General features: G+C 50.2%; 1 protein-coding gene across 1 annotated transcript in view; it reads right to left on the bottom strand.

Moving 5' to 3' along the window:
• Nucleotides 1-25720, bottom strand: part of LOC119101063 (zwei Ig domain protein zig-8) — a 75288-nt gene that overhangs the window by 19057 nt on the left and 30511 nt on the right. The window contains exons 2-3 of the mRNA XM_037224312.1: nt 12505-12671; nt 4857-5067 (exon numbers count right to left, since the gene is read on the bottom strand). Coding sequence (XP_037080207.1) covers nt 4857-5067; nt 12505-12671 — 378 coding nt within the window. The remainder of the gene's footprint in view (nt 1-4856; nt 5068-12504; nt 12672-25720) is intronic.

Here is a 25720-nt window from a genome sequence, read left to right as displayed (position 1 = left end):
CCCATATCCAACCCATATTGTGATACATGTATCCTTCTCTTCTCCAATGCTATCGGCAGTGGGTGTGAGGTGCTCAAGGACAGTGGGCAAAACACATGTTGATGGAGCCCTAAAGCGCGTTCAGATTTTAGCTGCTGCTGTCCAAGTTACGTTGCCGGAGCTGTCACCGTCACGTACTAATCATCTCCGCTTCTGCAACGCCTAGCTTTGCTGGGATGCCGTTGCCAGTTTGTTGTTATAAAAGGAAACATAAGGAAAACCCACATCGGGATGTAAGCCATTCCCAGCCCCAGCCCATCATTTGCCCTGAGATTGGCCCCTAGACCTCTTTTACTTGCCTCTCCAGAAAGGTGTGAGGCAATATTGCATTCATGGAAGTAAAAGGCCAATTATTTGTTTGAACAAAACCTAACTTATTTCACCTGCCAACGAATCATGCTCACATTCGGTACTCTCCACACATATTCTCTGCATTCTCCTGTGCTGGCCGCGTCTTCACGAGACGTTGCAAATCGTTGTTCATGACATGTTTATTGAGATGAAGTCTTAGTTCAGTAAGTTCAACCATCCACTTCCCCATAGTAGCTGTACCTTCAAAAAACAGCGGCTCGTGCCGACATTCCCTGCACCATATCAGCCTGGAGCCGCCCATGGACAACGCGAGGTGTCAAACATTTGTCAGGGCATGTCGGCATAATAGTCGGGAAAGCTAACGAACTTTGGGTGCTCGAACCTGGTAGTCCTAGCGTATCATAGCGCCAGTGGCATGCATAGTCAGTCTGTCATGACTTAAAGCTTTTGTCCGAATGGTAGATGTGCCGGGCCCGGCACTTTCTCGTCCGCCCAATCTGGCATATTGACCAGCATTGCGCCGCAGCGCCTCCTCCTCTCCAGCAGCAGCCAGCAGAGCCCAGAGGCCTACTGCGGCGCAGCGCCTCCTCCTCTCCAGCAGCAGAGCCCAGAGGCCTTCTCTCGTCCAAACTGGGCGCCGGGCCATCGCGCCGAGGATATCGTGCCGTATAGCAGTATAAAAGAAGTAACGCGGCGTGGATCGCTCTGGTCGGACGGCTGTCACCATACATCATCGCGTATGGCGGCGGAACATGGCCTACTGAATGCTAATGGCATCTGACCGCCTCACGGCGCCGACGTCTTCGCGCCATGGTAGACTCTGACGGAATGGGCCGTCTGTCAGCAGTCGGTGGTGAGATCGTCGGTGAGCTCTGACGGTGAGCTTCGTCGGTGAGTGTGGCCGGTGACCTTGACCGGGAACCTTGGCTGGTGACCTTTGACAGCGAAGGTCGACGTTGAGGCGGCTGCAATATAGCTGCGGGAGGCGTTCGTTCTCCTGGCTCCGGGTCGTTTGACGCGCCCCCCATGCCAGCGAGCCACTCCGTAACAATCAGCCGGCGCAGAAATAGCGAAGACGGACCTGACTGCGAACGAGCTGATCAGCTCAGCTGCCACGAACTCGCCTCGCCTCGCGATTGGCCCCCGGCACGGTCGGCAGACTCGGAAGGGGACGACTTGAGGGACCCAGTTTACGACAGGGGGAGGGGCTTGACGACGCGGCCAGGGCGGCGCCGCCCGTCCCGTCGGATGACCAACTTCGCTAATTAGAATTATGGCACCGGCGCTGCAGTTTGCCGAGCGGCTTGCGCTAACGGCCGGTCGGGCGGCTGTTAGTCTCATCTGGCTCCTGTCGGGACGGCGGAAGCTGAGAGACCGATCACGTTCAGGGCGGGGCTCGTGCGTCAAAGACTGCAGCGCTCCTATGAGGATGGCTGCGGCGCTGTCGACAACAGACAACAGAGCTGTCGCCAAGCGGCGTAGTTGCCAGGATCTAACTGCACACACATCTAAGCGGCCTCACGGCTGCATTTCAGTCAGTTAACAACCGCCATATACAAGTCAAATGGTCAGTGCAGTTATTGAGGGCGCTCTGATGGTATTCCACATGGAACGGAATTCGACATATCGATGCGAAGCTAGTCCAGAAACATCGCACATCACGCGGGGATTTCGAGCGTTGAGAATTGCGGCGGTCACACTCCTCCGCGCGACATCGTTTGTTCCGCACCCTTCGGCGCGACATCATTTGTTCCGCACCCTTCGGCGCGACATCGTTTGTTCCGCACCCTTCGGCGCGACATCGTTTGTTCCGCACCCTTCGGCGCGACATCGTTTGTTCCGCACCCTTCGGCGCGACATCGTTTGTTCCGCACCCTTCGGCGCGACATCGTTTGTTCCGCACCCTTCGGCGCGACATCGTTTGTTCCGCACCCTTCGGCGCGACATCGTTTGTTCCGCACCCTTCGGCGCGACATCGTTTGTTCCGCACCCTTCGGCGCGACATCGTTTGTTCCGCACCCTTCGGCGCGACATCGTTTGCTCCGCATTCCTTTGCGTAACATCGTTCGCTCCGCACTCATCTGCGCGATATCGTTTGCTCCCACTCGAGCTTTTCTTCTTAGCAGGTAATAAGTTTGGCGACACGATCACAGGGAACAGCAATGGAAGCATTCCAACCATGCAGAACACTCACAGATCTCTGAATAGGTTCAGTTAGCACTTTCCACGGACGGAGATTCAGCGGCCGTGGACACAGCGCCGAACGACGCACTCGATGCATTCATCAGTCAGACAAGCGTCAACATTAAGCTTACGCTGGCCAACTATCCTACCTATGACAATGCCGCTCGGGTCATCGTCGGGAACATACCCAGCATTCGAAGTTAGACCCGCGCACAGGCTATATGTAGGACTGTCCAGCCGATAAGCGAGTCCTCATCAAACGCTATCGCAATAGAAACGTTGCTTCAGCATATGTCAGAGAGGGGGCGCAGAACCGGAGCAGACGGCGTGGAGGGGGGGGGGGGGGGGCGCTGGCCCCCAGCCTTCCCAAAACTTGACATTGGCCTTTCGGGTACTGGCTAGAGAGAAATAATAAAAAAACAAGGCTGCCTCAGAAGAGCCCCTGGTCCAAAGGCATTCGTGTTTCTGCGGCATTACGGCACTGCCCTGCCCGATCACACAATTTGTCGCCCGAGCACATTCACACCAAGTCATGTGGGCGTCAAAGTGCGAACGCAAAATCGCGAGAGTGGTTACAGATAAAATCTCGCAGGACTAAGCTCAAAGAAACAATGTTTGTCGTTTTTCTAATGATCACCGCATTTCGTCCACCACGGATATCATTTCAGGCCGGGACTCGTGCAATGCAACGCGGCGAGTTACACTGGCATAGGGGGGAGTAACTTGCTTCAACGGTCTTCATAGCCTCTTTTCCACCCAATACTCAGCCGATCTGAGCCCAAATTAAAAACATCAGTGTGCGCAGTACGCTTCGCGATGAAATTGGTACCCCACACAAATCAACACCAGCGTTGGAAGCTGCACCTTGCTACGTAAGACCGTATGATGCCACGGTCGACCACGGTCACAAGTGATGGAGGCCATTAGCATGGAGGTCAGGTGCAGAGGACGCATGAGAGGAACTGGGGAGATGGGCAATGGAGCGACGAAGGCAGATGGACGTCTGGACAATCAGGTGCTGGTGCCAGGGAGCGGGCGTTGAGATGTGGGACGTCCGACGACGAAAGTGGCGAGATAGGATTAGACGCGATAGGCATTAGACACAGATACTTCAGATATGGACAGTTATGATGAAACAGACGACGGCAAACTCAGCGGCAGGACGTGGGCGGAGAAACCAGATGCAGGTAAAAGGGGAGAAAGCCGGACAAAATAAAAGGAAACTGGTGAGCCACAGGAGCGCGTTGAGCCGTGAACAATATCCACCTTCCTGTTTATTGTCGTTATATAAGGCACATGTATAGACATAGACATGAGTTGATTATTAATCACGCATAAGTGTGCCATTTGCCATCGTCATTTCCCGCGACCGACCGCATTTTTTGAAGATCCTGCATATCTACTGAGATTGTGAATCATACCTTTCAGTAGGAGTGCTTCCATATGCAATATACAGAGCTTGACGTTAAGCAACAGTACAGCTCACTGTGCTTACTATAAATCTCACTGTGCTTAAGCTGGACCCGTTCGCGGACTTCGGCTGGAGAGCATTGGGCCCACCAACAACTTGTTCGAGTTAAATGTGCAGGAAGTTGGGACATGTTCTCTGTACTCACATGCTATGTTTCTTGGTATCGCCAGGAGTGCTCTCTTTGCGCCTTAATACCTTTGCACAGTTTGGCCCGTAACATGACCGAACGGGAGACGAGTACTAACTAATGGACCTCTAGTTGCAGGAAGTTTTTCATGGCGTTACCGTATAAAAAGCACTGAAGTGTCCATATTTTAGGCCCTGCGGATTTGTCGATGTTGCAAAAATGCATTGTGGGGGACACATTTGTTTTCATCCCAAGCAAAACTAAACAAGATAACTTTTTAAAAACTACATTCACTTCAACGAATGAACAGAAATAATTCCGGATATTTTCAATAGCCATAGGTCAGAATTAGTCCGAGTCTTAGAGCTGGCCAGCCCCCCCCCCAAAAAAAAACAGGCGATTTGGACGCTTTAGGTCTCGTGTTCCATCTCCACATACATTGCTATTCCTCAGGTGAGATTTACCGGGTTGATGTAAAAAGATGGAACGGGTGCGATCAAATGCTGCAAATTCAACATATGCACAACTCAAAGATGCAAAGATGATGCAAGATGCAACTTAATGCAAAAAAAAGATGCAAAAAAGATGCAACTTAATGCAAAGTATCCTAACATCACATACAGTCTCTCCTAGAAAGCGACATCACAGGGGATCACCGCGATATTCACGATCCACGTCGCCACCCCCGACGAGTCAACCCGCTATCCTCGGTGGCGCACTCACCGACCACATGCAGCTGGAAGGGCAGGCTAATCTTGGGCTCGGTGCTGACTTGGCACTCGTACACGCCGCTGTCGTCGAGCGTCGGCGCCAGCACCTTAAGCGTCCACTCCTGCGTGCCGTCCGAGTGAAGCGCCAGGAAGCGCTTGTCGGTGGTGTAGGTAAACAGGCCCACGGTCAGGATGTGTAGGTCACTCTTGCGCACCCACGACACCTGCGCAGCGGAGGAGCCCGATTAACGGCGGCCCGCGAACAGCGCTGCGCTCCGTGGGATGCGGCCTTTCATGGGACGTGGCCCACGAACAGCGCTGCGCTCCGTGGGATGCTGCCCGCGAACAGCGCTGAGAAACTGTTCTCCGTGGAATGATGTCTGACTCGGGGCGTTTGCGTCAGGGTCTGAATAGTCGAGGTCTGGGCAGGGTGCGTCATTGTGATACCGTGACCCTAGACGCAGTGGATAGACAGGGCAAATTTCGAAGCAACTCGTATGCAAATGACAGTGAAATCTCGCGAATAGAAATGCGAATCATAAGGAACTCGAGTCAGCATGTTGCCACATCTGCGGCCAAAATCTCTGAGAATTCTTTCCTGTGTCGAGAGACAGCTCAAAAGAACCACGTCGACCTATTGAGCATAGCCCAAGCGTACTTAACTTGCGAAAAATAACGCGCCCACGTCGAACGAAATACAGCAGTGAAACACCGCGCACGTGACGACGGCCGATACAGTGCAAATGCGTCCTGTTTCGTGGAACGCTGGTTGACCGGCGCGGGCAGCGTGTAATTTCTTGTCTTACGGCCGACAGCTTCGCGACATTTGCGAACGCTAAAGCCCTGCTCAGCGTCTGGCTGTCACGAGTCGCCGGGCTGCCGCATGATTGATTTCGTTGTTTTATAGTGCTGAACTGCTCCCGAGTTTTCCCTCAACGGCCAGTCGTGACGGCGACTCGATGACATGCCGCGTGATTGATCCCTTTGGGGCGGTCGACACGTAGCCGGCGCGGCACCCAGACGGGCGTGACGTCACCGGCTCACGTGACGTCACCGGTTCACGTAGGTACTGAGGCAAAGTGACGTGACGGGTGTGCTCCAGTAGTCTGCGGCATTATGCTGAAGGTATTGGATCGAGCCATCCGCACGCCAGCCCAAACAGCTGGCGTGCCCCGGAACGGTACAGTTCGTTGTCAGCCTTAGTGCACGCTCTGTCAAAAGCTGTCTTCGTCTGCGCCTGACGGCACAGGTCAACGTCCTGTCTTCGGTCAACACAGGACATGGGGTGGTAATGTGAAATTATCTGCACTGAACGTGCGGGAAGATGTGGTTGATGTCTTATTACCAGGGAACATTGAGCACTTTGTACATGGCCACACCTCCAGTAGTAGGATGTAGGACAAACAGTAGTAGGATGGCATAACGCAAACATTCATTCGAATTTTCAATCTTCGGACATCAGAGAGAATATACCAATCCAGTATACGTTCAAGAAGTGAAACCAGACTGAATGTCTGTAGGTCCGTGAGAGCTTTATCGGATGTCTAATTAAAAACTGCCATTTCTGGTACAACAGAAAAGGCTTAGACTGCTTCGATGGTTGGTACTAAAGGCACGGAATAACACATTCCCTGTGCATATGTTTATGAGTATGAATACACCAATGGGAGCATTTTGTAGTGTGGGCTCATTTGCGCAAATATAGAAGCCTAGAAACGTTGCATATGGTGCCCATGGAAAAGTCACAAGCTGTCGATTTGGTAAGAGGGCAACAGAAATCCATGAATGCCCCGAATGCATGAAGGTCTATTGGTATTTCTGTTGAGTTCAATTGACTTTCCCTTTCATGAGATCCCTTTCCTTTCATCGGATTGGTCGGATCGGATCGGGTTGATCATTTCATCGGGCTGAATATCATCAGATTTCGTGTTCAGTCGTCGAATTCTGTCATTTACTACTGCCGGAAGACAAATGAGTTTGCGGCTTCAACTTTTGAGCACATGTTAATTCTTTGCTTAGGTGACTTGTGGCCACACATATGTTCACACGTATATGGGACAGTAATATAAATCGCGTAGAGATGTGGTTACCCTTTTGTAGAGCGTAACGCCTGTGTGCCGAGTGACTAGAAGGAAAGCTTTGTCACTCGTAAGGAGCCCCACAATTCCACAAGAATGCAACGAGCAAGTGTCAAGCACGCTGCACATGCATCAGGCGAGAAAAATAGAAGCTCTAGATCAGGGCTAGATCTAGAAAATCGCTAAGGATAAGGACAACGACGGATTTTTTCCGCAGAATTCGCTACCTATTACTTGAAGAAACGTTCTGAGACAAGCTTTTTTAAGTGAAAGCTGCTCAATTTTGTCAAAGTCAAGAAATGTATTAGTTTGTGTCCAATTTGTCTATCTGAGCGTGAGGGAGGGGTATGGATAGGCAGACCCGTTGGATCAGCCGTTGCTCTACAGCTCGCTACACTCTGTGCAAAATTACAAAACAAAATTGATGGCCACCCGGTACGGGCGAAGTGTTGGTGGGCGGATTTTCAAAAGAGGGCATAATATGACTTCACCCTCATATACCTTTCAAGCCCAATTCTCCAAAAAAGCTCAATGCTCAGATAACTTAACTCTTATGGTAAAAGTGCGTACACTTTGAGCATTAAGACATCATTGGCAAAGAGTTAACGCATATTTTGTTAAAGCAGAGCTTGAGCACATTTGTTGTTGCTGGTTGTTCTTTAAAAAAGCACATTTGCTAGTTGCCCTTTCTGAGGCGAAAGAGCCGCGGGCTTCTCTGCTCTACAGTGCAGCAGCCCTGTAAAACACAATATACCTAAGGCACACAAGGTGCAAGGTACTTGAGGCAAAATCTCATGGAAAGAGCAACATACTACTTGCCATTTGGTCTCCTCTCCGGTAAGTCAGAGGTGCCAATTTGCCCATTTATGATGCATAACTGACATCACTCCTTGATACGGCAGATATGCTTATCATGATAGTATGACCCAGGCGGCATGTTTCTCAATGATATCTGTGAGAATAACGCTGGCGCGCAGGGACACTTAGTGAGATAATTTGCGGGAGTAGCCTACTGATACCGTGTTGCAAGGCATAATACGGCCGCCAATAATTCTACTGAACATGCATTCGGCAATTACAACATTTCGTATATCCGAATATCCCGCCTGTTCCAATACCCGAATACCAGAAACAAAACGAATACCCAGGTCTATTAACAGCACGCGGCCACATCTGAGCTGAGCATATCAGTAAAACGTGCGTGCCTCTACGTCCTCTATACACTTAAATCGACAGCCACACGCCTCTCCTCCAACCACGATAGAAAAGAACTGAGCCCCGAACACTCGATACCAGGATACCGGAAAGAAAACAAATACCCAGGTCTAGTACCAGCACGCGGCCGCATACAAACTCAGCACATCAATAAAACATTTCCTTTCTCCAGGTCTTTCAAGTAAATAATTACCATGTGCTGGAATCGACAGTAACACGCCCTCTCGTCTAACCAGGATGGAAAAGCTCAGCGGTATACAAAACGCAGAATTTAGCGATATTTCATGGCAATGAGCAAAATCTAACGTTGATTGCGAAATCCGGTCAGAAAAATGACACCAAGCGGTAGAGTACGGCATCCGATAAAAAGGAGTAGATTCGGCAGAGGGGAAAGGGAATCCGACGGAAGAGAAAGGGGATCCGACGGAAGAGAAGGGGAATCCGATGGAAGAGAAAGGGGATCCGACGGAAGAGAAACGGAATCCGACGGAAGAGAAAGGGGATTCGACATAATAGGAAGGCTCAGACGCGCTATAAACAATCCAGCGGAAGAAGCCGGAATTTATCGACAGAAGGCGGCGAAAGCGGTTGTGGTCGGATTTAGAATATGGCGGGAAAGAGGGGAGAACAGAGCCCGACTGAAGAACGTTGTGCGGCAGTAGAGCACAAAATACGAGCCGATGAAGGTACTTGCAACTTGCAGATAAAGCCGCTGGTATGGGCTCTGCGAAGAACAAGAGGACGCAGCAAAGGTCCGATTAAGCCTGCCGTGACCTGATAAAAGTGACAGATTACGCAATAACGCGGCGGCAGCCCGAATAAATCTGTTTAATTGTGCATGGACAATTCTCAAACGGTCATTCGCATGATTCAGCACCGGCAGTGCGGTCTCGGCGAGCTGGGCCTCATTACGGCCGGCAGACGGAAGTGATCCTGTAATTCCGCTCCGATCTCAGCCCACCCCCACGCCGAGGAGCGCGACCCGGCAGACACGGGCCGACGGTACGGCAGCGGTCTTCCGATCTCAGCCCCCCTCCCCCACACTGAAGAGCGCGACCCAGCAGGCATGGGCCGACGGTACGGCAGCGGTCTTCCGGTCTCAGCCCCCCCCCCCCCCATCCCAAGCAGCGCGACCCGGCAGACATGGGCCGACGGTACGGCAGCGGTCTTCCGGTCTCAGCCCCCCCCCCCCCCATCCCAAGCAGCGCGACCCGGCAGACATGGGCCGACGGTACGGCAGCGGTCTTCCGGTCTCAGCCCCCCCCCCCCCCCCCATCCCAAGCAGCGCGACCCGGCAGACCTGGGCCGACGGTGCGGTAGCGGGTCAATGCAAAGCTGGCGAGGAATGGAGGGATAGCCGACACGCAATTCTGTTCTGACATCGTTTGACCTGTTGGAATCATAAGTATGTGACGTTTTATTATCAAATAATTAAAATAGGAAGGAAGCTTGGCACAAGCGTAGCTGCCTTCATCTCCAATGCTTAGCCACCACGTAGCCATCACGTTTCTACTAAAGCGGCCAGACAGCCCTGCATCCCAAACCGTAATGCAATGTCCATGCCTTGGGTTGGCTATTCCAAAACGCGGCGCGAGCTGTCTGCCCGCGAGCCCACACAGGAGGGTCTGCGACATCCGAAGCCGAATTCCCAGCACGGCGTCCGCGCGACTCGCGACCAATAACCGATGAGGCGGTCGGTATATCGGAAAGATGAGCTGATTGCATTAGCGCCATCAAACAGACCGAAGCCCGACTCAACTCTGGTCACCGGTAAGCTGAGCGGCGGGTGTGGTTGGGGCTCTGGCGGCACCGGTAAGCTGAGCGTCGGGTGTGGTTGGGGCTCCGGCGGCACCGGTAAGCTGAGCAGCGGGTGTGGTTGGGGCTCCGGCGGCACCGGTAAGCTGAGCGGCGGGTGTGGTTGGGGCTCCGGCGGCACCGGTAAGCTGAGCAGCGGGTGTGGTTGGGGCTCCGGCGGCACCGGTAAGCTGAGCGGCGGGTGTGGTTGGCGCTCCGGCGGCACCGGTAAGCTGAGCGGCGGGTGTGGTTGGCGCTCCGGCGGCATCGGTAAGCTGAGCAGCTGGTGTGGTTGGGGCTCTAGCGGCATCGGTAAGCTGAGCAGCGGGTGTAGTTGGGGCTCTGGCGGCACCGGTAAGCTGAGCGGCGGGTGTGGTTGGGGCTCCGGCGGCACCGGTAAGCCGAGCGGCGGGTGTGGTTGGGGCCCTAGCGGCACCGGTAAGCTGAGAAGCGGGTGTAGTTGGGGCTCTGGCGGCACCGGTAAGCTGAGCGGCGGGTGTGGTTGGCGCTCCGGCGGCACCGGTAAGCTGATCGGCGGGTGTGGTTGGCGCTCCAGCGGTACCGGTAAACTGAGCAGCGGGTGTGGTTGGGGCTCTGGTGGCACCGGTAAGCTGAGCGGCGGGTATGGTTGGGGCTCTGGTGGCACCGGTAAGCTGAGCAGCGGGTGTGGTTGGGGCTCTGGCGGCACACTTTCATCTCCTCACCACCGGCCAAATATGCATAGGCTTATTAATTCCGCCCTCCAGTGCTTGGCTAAATTTGTATCAAGCTTAGCGCAATTCTGTTTTAATAAAAGCCAATAACGCAAGCAGTCAGAGGATTTTAACTATGGCAGTGCTGAGGTGCCACATGGAAAGCACGTCTATAACAGCCTTCAAGTGCTGCAGTGCAACGCGCAGCTGCAGCTGAAGAGATTAGGCCGAATTAAGGTCATTTTCGATTTCAGTGGATAAAACAAGGAGCAAGACTAATTTATCCATGCGGTATTTTTTCTTTAGCGCTGTTTTATCTTCACGCTGCAACAAATCAGAGAAGTTTGGCAGCTTTTACATGCACCCTATGGAGGGTGGGGAGAGGAAGGGAGATGAAAGTGACACTTAACGAACATAGAAAATGGGACGCGTGCAAAGTGTAAGGCCACCCAGAATGACTTTTATTTCCGGAAATTTTCAGATTTTGTCGCAAGGAGGCCTTATCTAAAACCGCTACTCTGTTCCAGAGTCCTTTCACTGTGAGTCGATGTGTATGGCGGGTGTCGAGTGGGCGCAGCAAGACCAAACATAAACGCGAAAGCAACTCGGCGGCACAGATCAGCAAACGACCTCATACTTGACCACCCAAAGATGCACCAGGTAATGCCACCATTTCAGAAGTGATCACGAATCTATCGTTCTGCGTATTGAACTAACAGATTTGACCATGAAATACAACGACGTATAGTCCAGTACACTGCCACCCATATCCATCATTTTTTATATTTTTCACCATGCCGTGGTCCAAACGAGCAAAACGTAACTAACTATAGCCCAGCTCCACAACAGGTAATCTCCAAGCCACGTGGTTGGTTATTAAAAAGCACGAGAATGCCTCGGATGGGAACGAGTGCATCTCTGTCTATTACGCTCTCATCAAAAGCAGGCTTTCCAGTGCATTGGCCTGACCCATCTGCACGGTTCCCAGAGGTGTCTGTTTCTATTAACTTTGGCTTTAGTATCATCTGCATGATTATATAATTCATTACTCACATGTCTACTGCCATCTACTTCCTCCTGCGTCGCCCAAGGCGTTTCATTGAGGTTCATCCCGTCGTGCAGTGATAGAGCTTATTTTAGATGAATGTCTAAAAGCATGAAAAACCTGCGCACCTGCGGATGCATACACATCGGTAGGCGAATGCCAGGCGAATCATGTCGGCCGCTCGGCAAGCACACCGTCTGTCACGACAGAGCCGCGCAAGATTTACGCTGCGAGCACCGGCCGGCCATCAGTCAGACACGTGCCCAAGGCGCCGGCACACTTCGTTAGCATTTCGGAGATGGGGAAACCCACCAGAGCTAACTGTGGCGCCGGCGTCGATTAATTCTCAGAGTTAATTTCGAAAATAGCCGCGGTCTCATAAAGAATTCTATTCCAAAGAATAGAGGTAAAACGGGAAGGTAGTTAGCGTAATCACCACATGTGAAACTTTCTTCCTCTGAGACGAGGTCAATGTCATCTTTAATAGCGTTGAAGCGTTGCAAGGTTACAGGGTTCGTCAAAGATGGGCTTGCAGCGTAGAATATAAATGTTGCCCATAATTTCGCGGCTGAAAGATCGTCTTACACGAGGCGAATGGAAATCTTCATTTGGTAAGCTGGCGAGAGAAGATATAAATATGTGGGGCCACATGAAATTCATTTCTAGCGCGGCTACTCGATTTATAGAAGAGTCACTTCCTCATATAGCGTTTTGCATCCAAACTGATTTAGTTTGCTGTCATAACGTCGTTTTCCGTTTTCTCCTGCAACATTTCCCTTGATATTTCGCAGCCGTGCATGGGTGCCCGCAGACTGCTGCCAAATGCTGCGAACTGACCGTCTTGTCGCCTAGGTGCTGTATTTTGCAGTGTAGGTGAGCAGGCCGGCCGGCGGGCGACACCACGTGCAGCGTGCTGGTGTTGAGGAAGACAGGCTGCAGCATGGAGGGCCGCTGCCATGGCGGCCGGGACGGCGGCTCGTCGGCCGACTGCAGCACCGTCACTCCTGCCGGCGGACCAGGCCTGTCACAACTGTCGACAGGGCCATACTGTCACAACTGTCGACAGGGTCATATTGTCACAACTGTCGACAGGGTCATGCTGCCACAGCCGCCGACAGTCCCTTACTGTTACAACTGTCGACAGTCTCATACAGCCACAGCCACCGACAGTCCCTTACTGTCACAACTGTCGACAGGGTCATACTGCCACAGCCACCGACAGTCCCTTACTGTCACAACTGTCGACAGGGTCATACTGCCACAGCCACCGACAGTCTCATACTGACATAGCCACCGACAGTCTCTTACTGTCACAACTGTCGACAGGGTCATACTGCCGCAGCCACCGACAGTCCCATGCCGTCACAATTGGCGACAATCCCATACGGCCACAGCCACCGACGGTCCCATACCGTTACGATTGGTGACAATCCCATACGGCCACAGCCACCGACAGTGTCATGCTGACAAAGCCACCGACAGTCCCATACTGCAGCAGCCACCGACAGTCCCATACTGCCGTAGCCACCGACAGTCCCATGCCGTCATAACAGGCGACAATCCCATACTGCCACAGCCACCGACGGTCCCATACTACCGCAGCCACCGACAGTCCCATGCCGTCACAATTGGCGACAATCCCATACCGCCACAGCCGCCGACAGTCCCATACTGCCGCAGCCACCAACAGTCCCATGCCGTCATAACTGGCGACAATCCCATACTGCCACAGCCACCGACAGTCCCATACCGCCGCAGCCACCGACAGTCCCATGCCGTCACAATTGGCGACAATCCCATACTGCCACAGCCGCCGACAGTCCCATACTGCCGCAGCCACCGACAGTCCCATGCCGTCATAACTGGCGACAATCCCATACTGCCACAGCCACCGAAGGTCCCATACTGTCATAACTGGCGACAATCCCATACTGCCAACCCACCGACAGTCTCATACTGACAAAGCCACCGACAGTACCATGCTGCCGCAGCCACAGACAGTCCCATACCGTCATAACTAACGACAGTCCTCTACCGTTACAATTGGCAACGGTACTATGCCGTCACAACTGGCGACAGTCCCATGCCGCCACAACTGGCCACAGTTCCATACTGCCACAACTGGCGAGAGTCCCATACCGTTACAACTGCCGACAGACTTATTGTCACACGTACCAACAAACCTATATTGTCACACGTACCAACAGACCTATATTGTCGCATCTGCAGCCGGACCCACATTGTCGCATCTGCACGCAGACCCACACTGTCACTCTGCAGACAGACTTCCTAGCACATCGCCTCTAACCCCCTCAGTGGCGTAAATGGTGTTAATACAGGTGGGAGGTTCCAGGTTAAAGTCTGACACCGGTAGGCTGCTCCTCATCGGCTCCTACCTAGGAGATGACAGCGACTGGGGAGTGATCCCCCTGCCGCCAGATTAGCGCTGCTTCGACCAGCGCTGGTGGCTCTGGGCTCATTGGTATGGTCTGCCTTTAAAAAGATCCTTCAGTCCGGTGACCCGTCTCGAAAGCACGATCTCACCCTCTGCGACCGGAGCAGTGTGGCCATCGAGCCTGAGAAGGGGGATGGGCCCGCTGCATGCGTACGTGCTACGGCGGACATCCTGACAACAAGCGCGAGGTCAAAACCGCCCCGTGAGGACACCGAAAAATGAGCCTATGCCATGTGCAGTATTCGGTGTGTGCTTGTATGTGTTCCCCGGGGTGAGCACAGAAAATGCCTTAAAAACAATACCACCACACCTACCGATGACCCTTCACCGCCACGCCTGTAGAAATGCGTCTGGCGACAGACCTGCACCATCACGCTAGAAAACCATCAAAGACCCAAACCCCCGTACCTGCCAACGTCTACCCAAATCATTTTTTCATTAGCCTTTTCTGTAACTACTCTTCTTTATACCATAGATAAATTTTTGGACAGGCGCGACTGTTTTGCTTTCATAGTCTAGACAAGTTGTCCCCAAGTTCCTGAATTTTACCCCTTGTGATTACTGTGCTCAACAAGCCACAGGTTCAGGGACACAAATGCATTGGGACCTGATACACTGGGAGGTTGACGCGCGTCAGTGGCACGGCCAGCCCGCCGCTGCACCCGCCGCAGCCCGCAGCGTCAGCCCGGACCATGGCGCCGTACATCCAACACTCTCATGTCGCCGTGTCAGCGCCGTCGCTGGGCTGTCCATGCCGACGCTGAACAAGCTCATTTCGGCTTGGCTCTGACGCGACGGTCCGGCCTCCCTTGCCCGCTCCGAACAAGCTCATTTCGACTGGGGACTGGCGCCGGGGCCCGGCCTTTCTAGCCCGACGTGCACAGTCGAGTGAGCTGCACCGGCTCCTGCAGCTCAGAGAGGTGCACCGCTCCGGTGGGCTGCACCGACCCCAGCAGCTCACAGAGGTGCACTGCTCCGGTGGGCTGCACCGACCCCAGCAGCTCACAGAGGTGCACCGCTCCGGTGGGCTGCACCGACCCCAGCAGCTCACAGAGGTGCACTGCTCCGGTGGGCTGCACCGACCCCACCAGCTCAGAGAGGTGCACTGCTCCGGTGGGCTGCACCGACTCCAGCAGCTCAGAGAGGTGCACTGTTCCGAGCTCCGTCGCCACTCGGACGGCTAGGACGACAGCCGGTGGGCTGCACCGACCCCAGCAGGTCAGAGAGGTGCACTGTTCTGAGCGCCTCCGCCACTCGGGCGGCTGGAGCGACAGCCGGTGGGCTGCTCATGAAAACACCCTGGCTGGGATATGCGAACCGTTCTCAAAGCAAAAGGTAGACCGGCAATGATTGTGAAGACTTTACGGATAATCAATGTCGGGGAACCCCGCGTCAAAGTTGTCTGATGGCCTTTAGAAGATCAGACATCAAAAATACCTACCACTGCCTTTCCACGCATGTGAACATGTATGTGCGTTAGTTGGCCTTTCGGAGCTGTGGGCAAAGACGTGATTGTTTGGTGCCGCCTAAACCAGCAACTATTTTCCATCAGTGGATTTGTACATCAGCAAAAGCTTGGCATGCGAGTATGATTGGTTGTCACGCAACGCCCTGGGCCTAGCAATGGTCTTATCGAATATCACGAACGCAACCACATCTTTATTTAATAGCGAAGCTTCATCCGTGGTAATGCTGAAGCCAGGTCAGAAGGGATTCTGGCCTGTCCTTACTTCATGTGCTAGCGTGTGCACGGTGTATTAGCGCATGACACAGAGCATAAGCAATGGATAATGTCTAGTTATTCGATCATAAATTTCCAATGCATCGTTGGTTGTGCGCTGAAGAAGGCATGCACCGGTAAATAATGATATCTGTCACGGCAAACTCGATGAAAATTGCTTCCTCGGCGTTTCGTGTCAGCTGGTAAGTTCATAAGTTAACTGGAACTGACTGTTTGTCACGAACAGCCGCTGAAAACCACGTCGTGTTGAATAACGTTTTGAGGTCGTTGATCGCTACGCCCCAATACGTCGCTATTATCTAAGCCTCGCAATGAAAATAGCATGGCCTGCAGGGCAGATGCTAGACCCTATCTTTGTGCAGGGCAAATTCGCTAGGCTGTTTTTTGAGCTTGCGTTTTGAATCTGTTCCAGCCAGTGTCCTGAAACCGACTGAATTTTTCTCAACGTCCACCGCGCGTGAGCTGTCAAAATTTGAGTTCTTTATTTCACCCAGAGACGATTTCAAGACTGTTTTTAGAACGGCATGTCATGAAGAATCGCTGGCCATCAAGACAGATTTTGCAGTTCATGGTTATTTTGCTATCCCCGACAAAGCAGACTGAAGTGAGTTAAAGCGTAGCCCATGACATCAAAACTAATCATATTAAGGTTTTCTGTGGTACATGCTGAGTGCCAGGGGAGTAATAAGGGGAGGATGTTTGGGTACCGAGCAGCCCACACTAGCTGCGCAAAAGGGGAAGAGATTTAGGTATCGGGGCGTTCACACTAGCTACGCTAAATGGAAGAAAGTTCGGGTACCGAGTCGTCTACACCAGTTTCGCAAAGAAGAAGCGGCTCGCGTGCCGAGCTGTCCGCGCTAGCTACGCTGAATGGGAGGATGCTTAGGTACCGAGCTGTTCTAAGCTTGAGCTGCGGTAAAGAAAAGGACGTTTGGGAACCGAGCTGCCTACGCTGTCTCAGCGCTATAGGGGCGGAGGCGTAGATACCGAGCTGTCCACACTACCCACGCTAAATGGGAAGAGGTTAAGGTACCAAGCCGTCCACACTAACTGCGCTTAAGAAGAGAGGTTTGGGTACCGAGCTGCCTACACTATCAGCGCTAAAGGGGAGGAGGTTTAGACATCTAGCTGTCCACACTACCCACGCTAAATGGAAAGAGGTTAAGGTACCGAGCTGCCCACACTAACTGCGCCAAAGAAGAGGAGGTTTGGGTACCGAGCTGGCCACAATCTTCTCCGTTTTAGCGTATCTAAAGCCGAGAAGGGTTGGCTGCCGATCCGTCCAAACCAGTTGGGCCAAAGAAACGAAGGTTTGGGTGACGAGTTGCTCACATTAGCAACGCCAAAGGGTAGGAGGTTTAGGTACCGAGTTGTCCACACTAGCTGCGCTAAACGGCTTGTGGAAACGAAGTCACTTTACTGGGAGGGGCTGTTGAGAACTTCTGATAATAACATGCGCGCAGATAGCGCACATCACGTACATCAATAGGAGCTTTGCATGTGCAGGGGCAATACCAGGCCATAACACCAGGGGCTGCAGCGGGCATGCATTTTTACTTCGAACATCCAGCAGCCTGGCTAAAGTTTCGCTTCTCTGACCGCTCACATCACCCACATTAGCAACGATAATAAGCATAGATAATAGGAAACATTTATAGGTATGGACGAGGACAGTGCTGGGCATGCACCTCATCCAGAAAGTCCGGGAAACTGGTCTCGAGTGAAGTTTCCCTAAGGAGAGCAGCCCAAATTAATGGGCTCCCGGTAGTCATACAGGGACTTATACCACCATTCATAGGCGCCGAACTGCGTCAGAAATAAAGGCCATATAGCAGCTGAGATGAATGAGATATAGGCTCGGAATAAGACACTGACACAACGAAATAATTGTCGAAAGTGAGAACTGGTCTGCTGGTCATTGGTCTCCATCCACTGTCCACGAAGATACAGCCTCCCAGAAAATGTAAAACAACTGTGAGCTGACAACCTCTGCAGGTCATCATGTTTTGTTTGATATTGATGGTTTCTGGCAACTGGAGCTTTCTTTCATCAATTTAATCATTGATAAACTGGGTGCTTTAAAATAGCTATTCTAAAACGCCAGCTGACGAAGGTGATCAAGAGTTCTGTGTTGTTGGTTCGGTTCGGCGCCAGGCATTTTGCTTCGCCTTGGGTTAAACGGATGCATGGCGAAGTAGATCAGTTAATAAGAAGCTGGGCCAATACCAGCGCTATCTTGAGTGCTATAGTACACACTTTCCGATCTTTCCGAAGGACTGCCTGTGAGGAACACCTCACTGGGCCTAGCAAATCAAAGCTGACAAGAATCTCTGGTGAGATTCCGGTTTTCGCTGCTGACTTGGTCTTACTCCAGACAATATTTGGGCTCTTGCTGGTTCTCAGCGAAATCCAGAGTTGTATCTTGGCTCCTGCTGGATCTCTACATGCCCCAGGCGATATTTTGTTTCTTGCTGAACCTTTCGACATAATGCCAGGCTGGATTTTTGTTTGTGCTGGCTCTCTTGGTTTGGTATCAGACTGGATTTTGGTTCTTGATGGATCTTTTGACTCTAGGTGGCTGGATCCTGATTCTTGCGGGATTTTTTTTGGGTTAATACGCGGCTGACCCTGGTTCCTGTTGGTTCCCTAGGACTAGCTCCAGACTGGTTCCTGGGTTCCTCCTGGTTCGAGAACCAAGAACCGGAAACTGGTTCTCGGGAAGAAATCTTGAAAACCGGGCACATGTCTGTTTCACAGAAGTGGCCGAAGGTAAGGAGGTTAGGTCCCTGAGTTTATTCATGGCCATGCGGGGGTCTGCGGAGCTGCAACTTATTTATCAGTCCTTCCATGCATTATGAGCCCATGATTCCTGTTAACAATGCCGTAATCATGACTTCTGGTTGCAAATTGCGGTTCCAGAGCTTGTTTATGTTCGGGCATGCTGTCTTATGACTGCAGCGTGCTAGTGGGTGACTAGTTGTGTCACAAAGTTATGGTGGATCGGTTCAGGCTTTTGCTCACGATAGATCACGTCAAAATTGCATATCATGATAAAACGATAATATTGCTTTTTAGTTCAAATTGTTGTCTGTTCAATGGTCATGCATTAGCGTTTGTAACTGCATCATTTCCATGAAAACCATTCGTGTTATCGAATCAACATAGGTCATCTCGAGGTTCGGGTCATTCGAAGTCAAGCCAACTAAAAACACAACAATTTAGTGGCTGTCTTTTCAAACATGTCATCGTACTGATATGTTATGACTGACAAAATGGCCGTGAATACTCATTGAAGTGCACCCACGCGTTACGTACCCTATTTTGAATAGGAAAACAAATGGGTTATAAGTATGCCAGTTCACTTGTTACTTCTTGCACGCCCCTTTATTTTGAATATGACTATATGACTACACACACACGCGCGCGCACACACACACACACACACACACACACACACACACACACACACACACACACACACACACACACACACACATACACACACACACACACACACACACACACACACACACACACACACACACACACACACACACACACACACACACACACACACACACACACACACATGTTTTCTGCATATTTTCTATATATATATATATATATGTAGAAAATATGCAGGTATCTCTTCACGTGGCCAGACCTGACATGCCCCGCACTGGTCAGTATCCGTCTGCATGACTCATATCCTCGTTTGCTGACGTCCTGGTTCACACATTCCGCTTGAGTTGAGTTGCCTAATCGCATTAAACCTGAAAGGATGCGTTATTCGGAGGAAGCATTGAACGGGAACTTTTCACGCGGTCTTGTTTAATCACGTCATCCGTGACCTGCAGGTCAACAAAGGGCTTTCGCCGCGGGTAGTGTAATTCAGTACGCTGCTGTATCCGTTTGAATAGACACAGCCGCTTTATTGGCACGAGAAAAGGCTTCAAACATACCCCGCAAAGAGCAGGTTGTGAATACTCAAGAAACCACGTGATTAATGATGACTGTTCCGATCTAAAGCTTTCCTGCATGCGCGATCTTCCGCTCGATGAGTCCTCCTCAGTTTACGAAGCGCTCAGTACGCTGCAAACATACGAACCTACACTAAGCTCACGGCAACCCATGATGATGATGACGACTGGCGCATGCTTATTCGGATAACGGCATGCCCCCCCTCCCTCACGCTGGCCGTGGCATGTCACGAGCCGCACCTCGTACCCAGCAGGTCCCTACCAATGATGCTGTTGGAATTACTATGAGCCATTCCTTCGCCAAGCGTTCTAGCTAAATTACGATTCCAAATCAAACTGATTACTCTCCACCATCCACAATTATAAATGGGATAAGTTCCAGCTTGCTAAGTAAAGTTTGCGAGTGACTTCTTATTGGACTGCTCCATGTTAATTACTGAACGGCTGGTAATTACTGAACGGCTACTGGCGGCTGGAAATACTGGCTGGTGTATTGGCGAACATTGTTGTAATGCCTGCACTAAAATAACTTTGGTCTCCTCGTGAATACCAGTCTCACGATCTTCGTCGTTCGGCCGATAAACTCTTGCGTTCCTCGACATCCCGATTTTTTGGTGTAAGTTTTCAGGTCATATGTCTTAAAAAAGATAATTTCGAAAACAAATCTAGTCTTTATGTACATTTATGCGAAAGTTAATGTGACGCCGTTCCAATTAAATCATAAATTTGCACAAAGTTGCATTGAATTAGTAGTTATAATGCCTTTGTACTTTTGCTAGCAGCTGTTATTAGCAATTTGCAAGTTCTGCTTCAAAGGAAAGGCGAAACAGCATTATGCATGGCGACAGCGATGCGATGCGTCCTTTGATTTAAAAAACTCCTACTGAAAACTTGAGATACAAATAAAATAGCACATTTGAACAGAACAGACATGCTGCTAGGATAATTCGGTGGCTCGCTGGTTGTATTAATCTATAAGTAAAGCAAATATAATAAAGTATTTATCTGTTGACATAAGGAGATGACAGCTCTTGCTTGCCTGCCATTCACCAGCGCCACAAAGCATACGTATTATTTGTATGTCAACAACGGCCTTGAGAACACATTCCAACATATTCCAGATGATCTGTCAAAACACTGTAATGTAGCATGCTTGGCCCAAAACTGAAATGCTGTATGACAAAATCGTGAACAGGTATATACCTAAATATCAACAGTATCCGTACTTCTAAAAAGTGACGGCTTATTGGAACATTTGTGGCGCCCAGCCATCAGCCGCACTAGCCTTTCACCAGTTTAGCCTTCAGCTCAGCCAGCCTAGCTCAGCCTTCTGCTCTCTTATCTCGTCCCTCAAACATCCCTCCAGGCCAGCCGGACAGCTTATCTTGTTATGTCGCTCAACACATTCTACCGACTATCCTAGTTGTTGTGGCAATGCACGCACTCGTCGAACGGCCACTCTGAACTGTAAGCAGTCAATTCATCTACCCCGACACATGATAACGCGGGAACACGATAACGACACACGATAACCCTTTACGTGCGAGCCACACGGATTGCTTTGCAAGGAGCCCGTGAGATTAGAACCGGATCCCGTCTACCGCGCGCCATCAGCCAGGCAGATGAGACCGACCGGCGTGGCCTCCGCGGCTATTGCTTATAGCCATTTACCGTCGAGTACGTTCTGAAGCTCTTAACAACGTTGCTAAAAGCTGCCATTGGTTATCTTCTTACAACAAAGCTGCTATGCGCGATATTCGGCTGGAAATGCTCTAAACAGGCTTTTAAGGATGTTCGTAAAGCCGTCTTTATTGATAAAATTGTACTTTTTGATTATCATGCGCAAGATTATGTTTGTACGGGCAGTTAGAATGCCAAATATTTGCATGCCAAAAGTTTTGGAAACTATTGTAAGATTCGGCGGCACATCTGGCGCAAGCGCAGCAAAACATACCCCTATATCCGGGTCGCGGCTCCGTTCAAAAATATGCACTTCTTACGGACCCAGTGTAGCTAAACATTGAACACGATCAATGAGCCTGGAATTAAATGATCCTCAAAGCCCGCTCCACTGCACATGACACCGGATGTAAAAATTAAAGTAATGGCACGGACAGCAAACAACGACCTCGACCGATCCACGTCATTAACAGGCCTGGTATCACCCTAGAAATGGGTCGACTTAAAAGCATGAACCAAAAGAAACAAATGTCTATGAAGAACCTTATTTCCTATGATAAACTTATTTGGAGCTTGACAAAATGGTTTAGCTGTTGCATGCCAAAGACCAAAGCCAATGCCAATGAAATTGTCTCAAAATAGTTCTTTCTTTGCCAAAATCTTTAGTTTATACTAAAATGGTATGAGCACATTTTAGAAACTTTTGACAACTTTTCAGCACCTTCACCAACCATCAAAGCAGCTAATATGTAGGACTCAAATCTACTCCGAGATGAATATGAATAAGTTGGGACTTGCTGGACCGTCTGGATTTATCATTGCTTAGAGTATGAGGAGTTCAAACTCACATGCTAATCAATAATAGCGCCGTAATACTACCGTATGGACAATATGGGCCTGTGCATGACAACTCTACATGACTGCCATGCACCGTTTGTTATCGCGGTTTCATGTGTTTCTACGGTGGAAGAACTTCGTGGCGAAGTCAAGTGCCAGAACATTTCGGCATCAGCCGGCTCAGAAAATGATCACGTAGACATCTTTTCATATGGTCATAATCAACATTAGGGGTGTAGTAATGGAAAAACACACACCTCATTTACCAAGGTCTGTCACTTGCGTGCAATATCATAGCGCATATGAGCAAAAGTCAACCCTGTGTAAATCCATTCCAGATTACAGCTAACGTGCTATCTGACATAGGAAGAAGGCCCGCAAAACGTACATTTACTTTCTGACTTACATTTGCTTTCTGACTTACATTTACTTTCTGACTTACATTTACTTTTATTATTTTACCATTTACTTACATGATTATCATTCTCAACACAGGACCCTCTGGAACCGGTGGATGGCCCGAACAAAGCCACGCGACTGATCGCTAATATGTTTCATCCGATCATGCAGCCGGCTGGTTACGTGTCGGATACTCAAAACGACGGATCGCAGTTCTTTGAGTTGGAGGCCTAGAAATCATACGCTTGACACGCCTGGCTATCATATCTGTAATTATCTGGAGCCGAGGGTCAAAATCCTAGGAGATCTTATCCAAGAAGATCCAGAGGTCCTAATCATAGAGCAGACTCATTCAGTTCTTTCGGGGTCAATGCAGGTGTCTGGAGACAATAGTACTTCAGGGTTCTTATCTCCACATCCATCCATCAATCCCTCTTCCTCACCCTCGGATTCAGAACACTCAGAGTCAGTGTGAATCCGTACCTTTGTGATAATGGCCTCTGTTGGTGCATGCATCCGAATCTCCTGACTTTAAAGTATTAGTGGTTTTCATTCATGAACGCTGTCGTCTTCCCTGGGATATCCAGGGAAGACATGTACCGATTTACACAAACCATGACCGGTCTCCACGCTCCCCACAGAAGGGTCTTTCCTGGGCTGGAGGGGGGGGGGGGGGGGACATGCCCCCTGCTCCGCTCCACTCGATCTGCCCTAGCTCCTTGAGTCCCAAAATGGAAAAAATAACACTCCGCAAAGTTGAGTGTTGTGTCAGTTCAGTAATTACACGCGCAACTATGAAATTTTGGCACAATGCAGCACCTACAACTTCTTTTCACAATGCATGGGATCGTTAGACGTGGCCTTATATGGTAACAAGTAAAACATAATCGAATATACCGGCACAAAATATCGTTCTTCGTCATGTCTATCAAATAAGCCTGTTCTATTCGCAGCAGAACCATTTTTGTTTCGTCACTTTTACACCTTTTGACATTTGTAATTGGCGAATTTGTTCCCATATACAAATAAGCTCCCGATGACGGCACAGGCAAGCTTCCGAAGTAAAATTTACCGGTTTTTTGGATCGACCTCACGGGATTTCTGTACGGCATTCGTTCGAGTTTTTCTATTTGGCTTTTTGTCCGGCCTCTACCCGACGACATTCGGAGATTTTCGGTCCTGTTTACTCTGTTTTTCGCGCGTTTTATGCTTGGTAGTACACTAGTTTCTTGTCTAATAATGTAAGGGTGAAAAGAAGTACAATTTTGGAAACGTTCGAGTCAAAAGCAATGACCAAGTAATGACGATGACGTATTTGTATCGTGTTTAAACGTATAGTATGAAGCTGGACGCACCTAAGACGCTGTGGTTTTGCCACAAGACATCTGTCACCTATGCAGTGATCTCGATTTGAAGTCAATCTTATCAGCGGACAAGCCAGCAGATATAAATTTTCCTTGCCATGTGATGGCTTCATTGGAATGCAAACCATGAAACTTTGCCCAATGCTTGCACATCTTCAAATGCAATAGCACGAACGGCGCGCGCAAAAAGGTGAATAGTGTGGGTAAGTCATACAGGGAACAAGTTCGCGTGCAGGTCTCGTGTAGTTTTCGAATTGATCGAGATGCGTGCGTGTCGCCCAGCACATCATGCGATCGCCTCTGTGAATTCTAAAATCATACAATAATTCGCGCTAAGTAATGCGCCACCTGACTTATGCACCTTTCCGGACTTTCTTCCTGAAGTGCACCAGAAGTGTTAATTCGAATTCATAGATGCTAGGATTTTGGCGCGCCGAGCAAATGCGATACAAATAATTGAACATACCAAACATAAATACGAACAATTAACACAGATACCAAGACAGTACAGAAAATAATGTGTGTAAAGAATTGCAGTACTAAAAACGTAGAATCGAATAAATGTAATGTGGAGGATGAGCCTGATCGGTGATCCGATCCTCTTCTTCTCCGTCTTGCTTCATCCTGCATCCTCGCGACACCCCGCTTGTCCGGTTCGGGCTGCATGCGTCAGCCAGGAGTGGGCCGAAAGCCCAGTGGGAAGGGGGACCCCGACCAGGTACCCAGCGCACATGAGCTCGGTGGTTGGCCCTCCAAGCGCACGCAATTCTGCCCCACCGTTAACCATATTCCTTCAATTCATAGCCCTGAAATGATCATTTCTGGAAAAAGACTCCAATACAAAAAACAAAACCTGATCGGCGGTTCCAGCTGCAGTCACACCGTAATTAACCGTTGCATCGTTATCAAGAAATACTATCACGAACTTCTTTTTGCTTTGGCACTGTACCTCACTTTGGACGGCTATGTAAATTACGCACCAAAACGTCACCTGAGGCATTCTGCAAAACATGACGTCATTGCGGTCTGTGACGAAGTGACTGCAGCCAGCTGCGGCGACCCAGAGTATTGTTTGAACGGCCGGTGTCCGGATTCCTGTTCGAAAGTTTCTTGATGCAAGCGTCGCACGACGACAGGAAGGGAATACGTTCTTCTGCATTGCTTCTACAAGGCTGACACGAGAAATCTGCCGAAGACGTTCATGGTCCTAAAACACCTGAAGTCCGACCCAAACATCGTGCGGCCTGAGTTTAACCACCTGAAAACTGGAAGGTAGGTATTACCAAGCTATAAGTACTTCCACAGGGCTCATGCTGTGATTGGAAGTTCTCCAAAATTGTATGATTTATTCGTGATCATACGTATCATCAAGTAACAACTAATTCACGATTAAGAGTTGAATGAATCAAGGATGGCACCGAAAAAGTGATGGAACAAAACATAAAAGGGAATAAAACATGACAACATAATCAGCCTTCATAAATACATCAATACTCACAACATCGAGTGATAATGCACGACAGCTTTGAGACACAGGCTGCAGCTGTCCCTTAGCTGCAGCTGAGGCACAACATCGAGTGATAATGCACGGCAGCTT

This window comes from Pollicipes pollicipes, unplaced genomic scaffold (assembly GCF_011947565.3).
Source record: "Pollicipes pollicipes isolate AB1234 unplaced genomic scaffold, Ppol_2.1 Scaffold_4881;HRSCAF=5763_pilon_pilon_pilon, whole genome shotgun sequence".
In the NCBI taxonomy this organism is placed as follows: Eukaryota; Metazoa; Arthropoda; class Thecostraca; order Pollicipedomorpha; family Pollicipedidae; genus Pollicipes; species Pollicipes pollicipes.
This window is presented reverse-complemented; position numbering and strand designations above follow the sequence as displayed.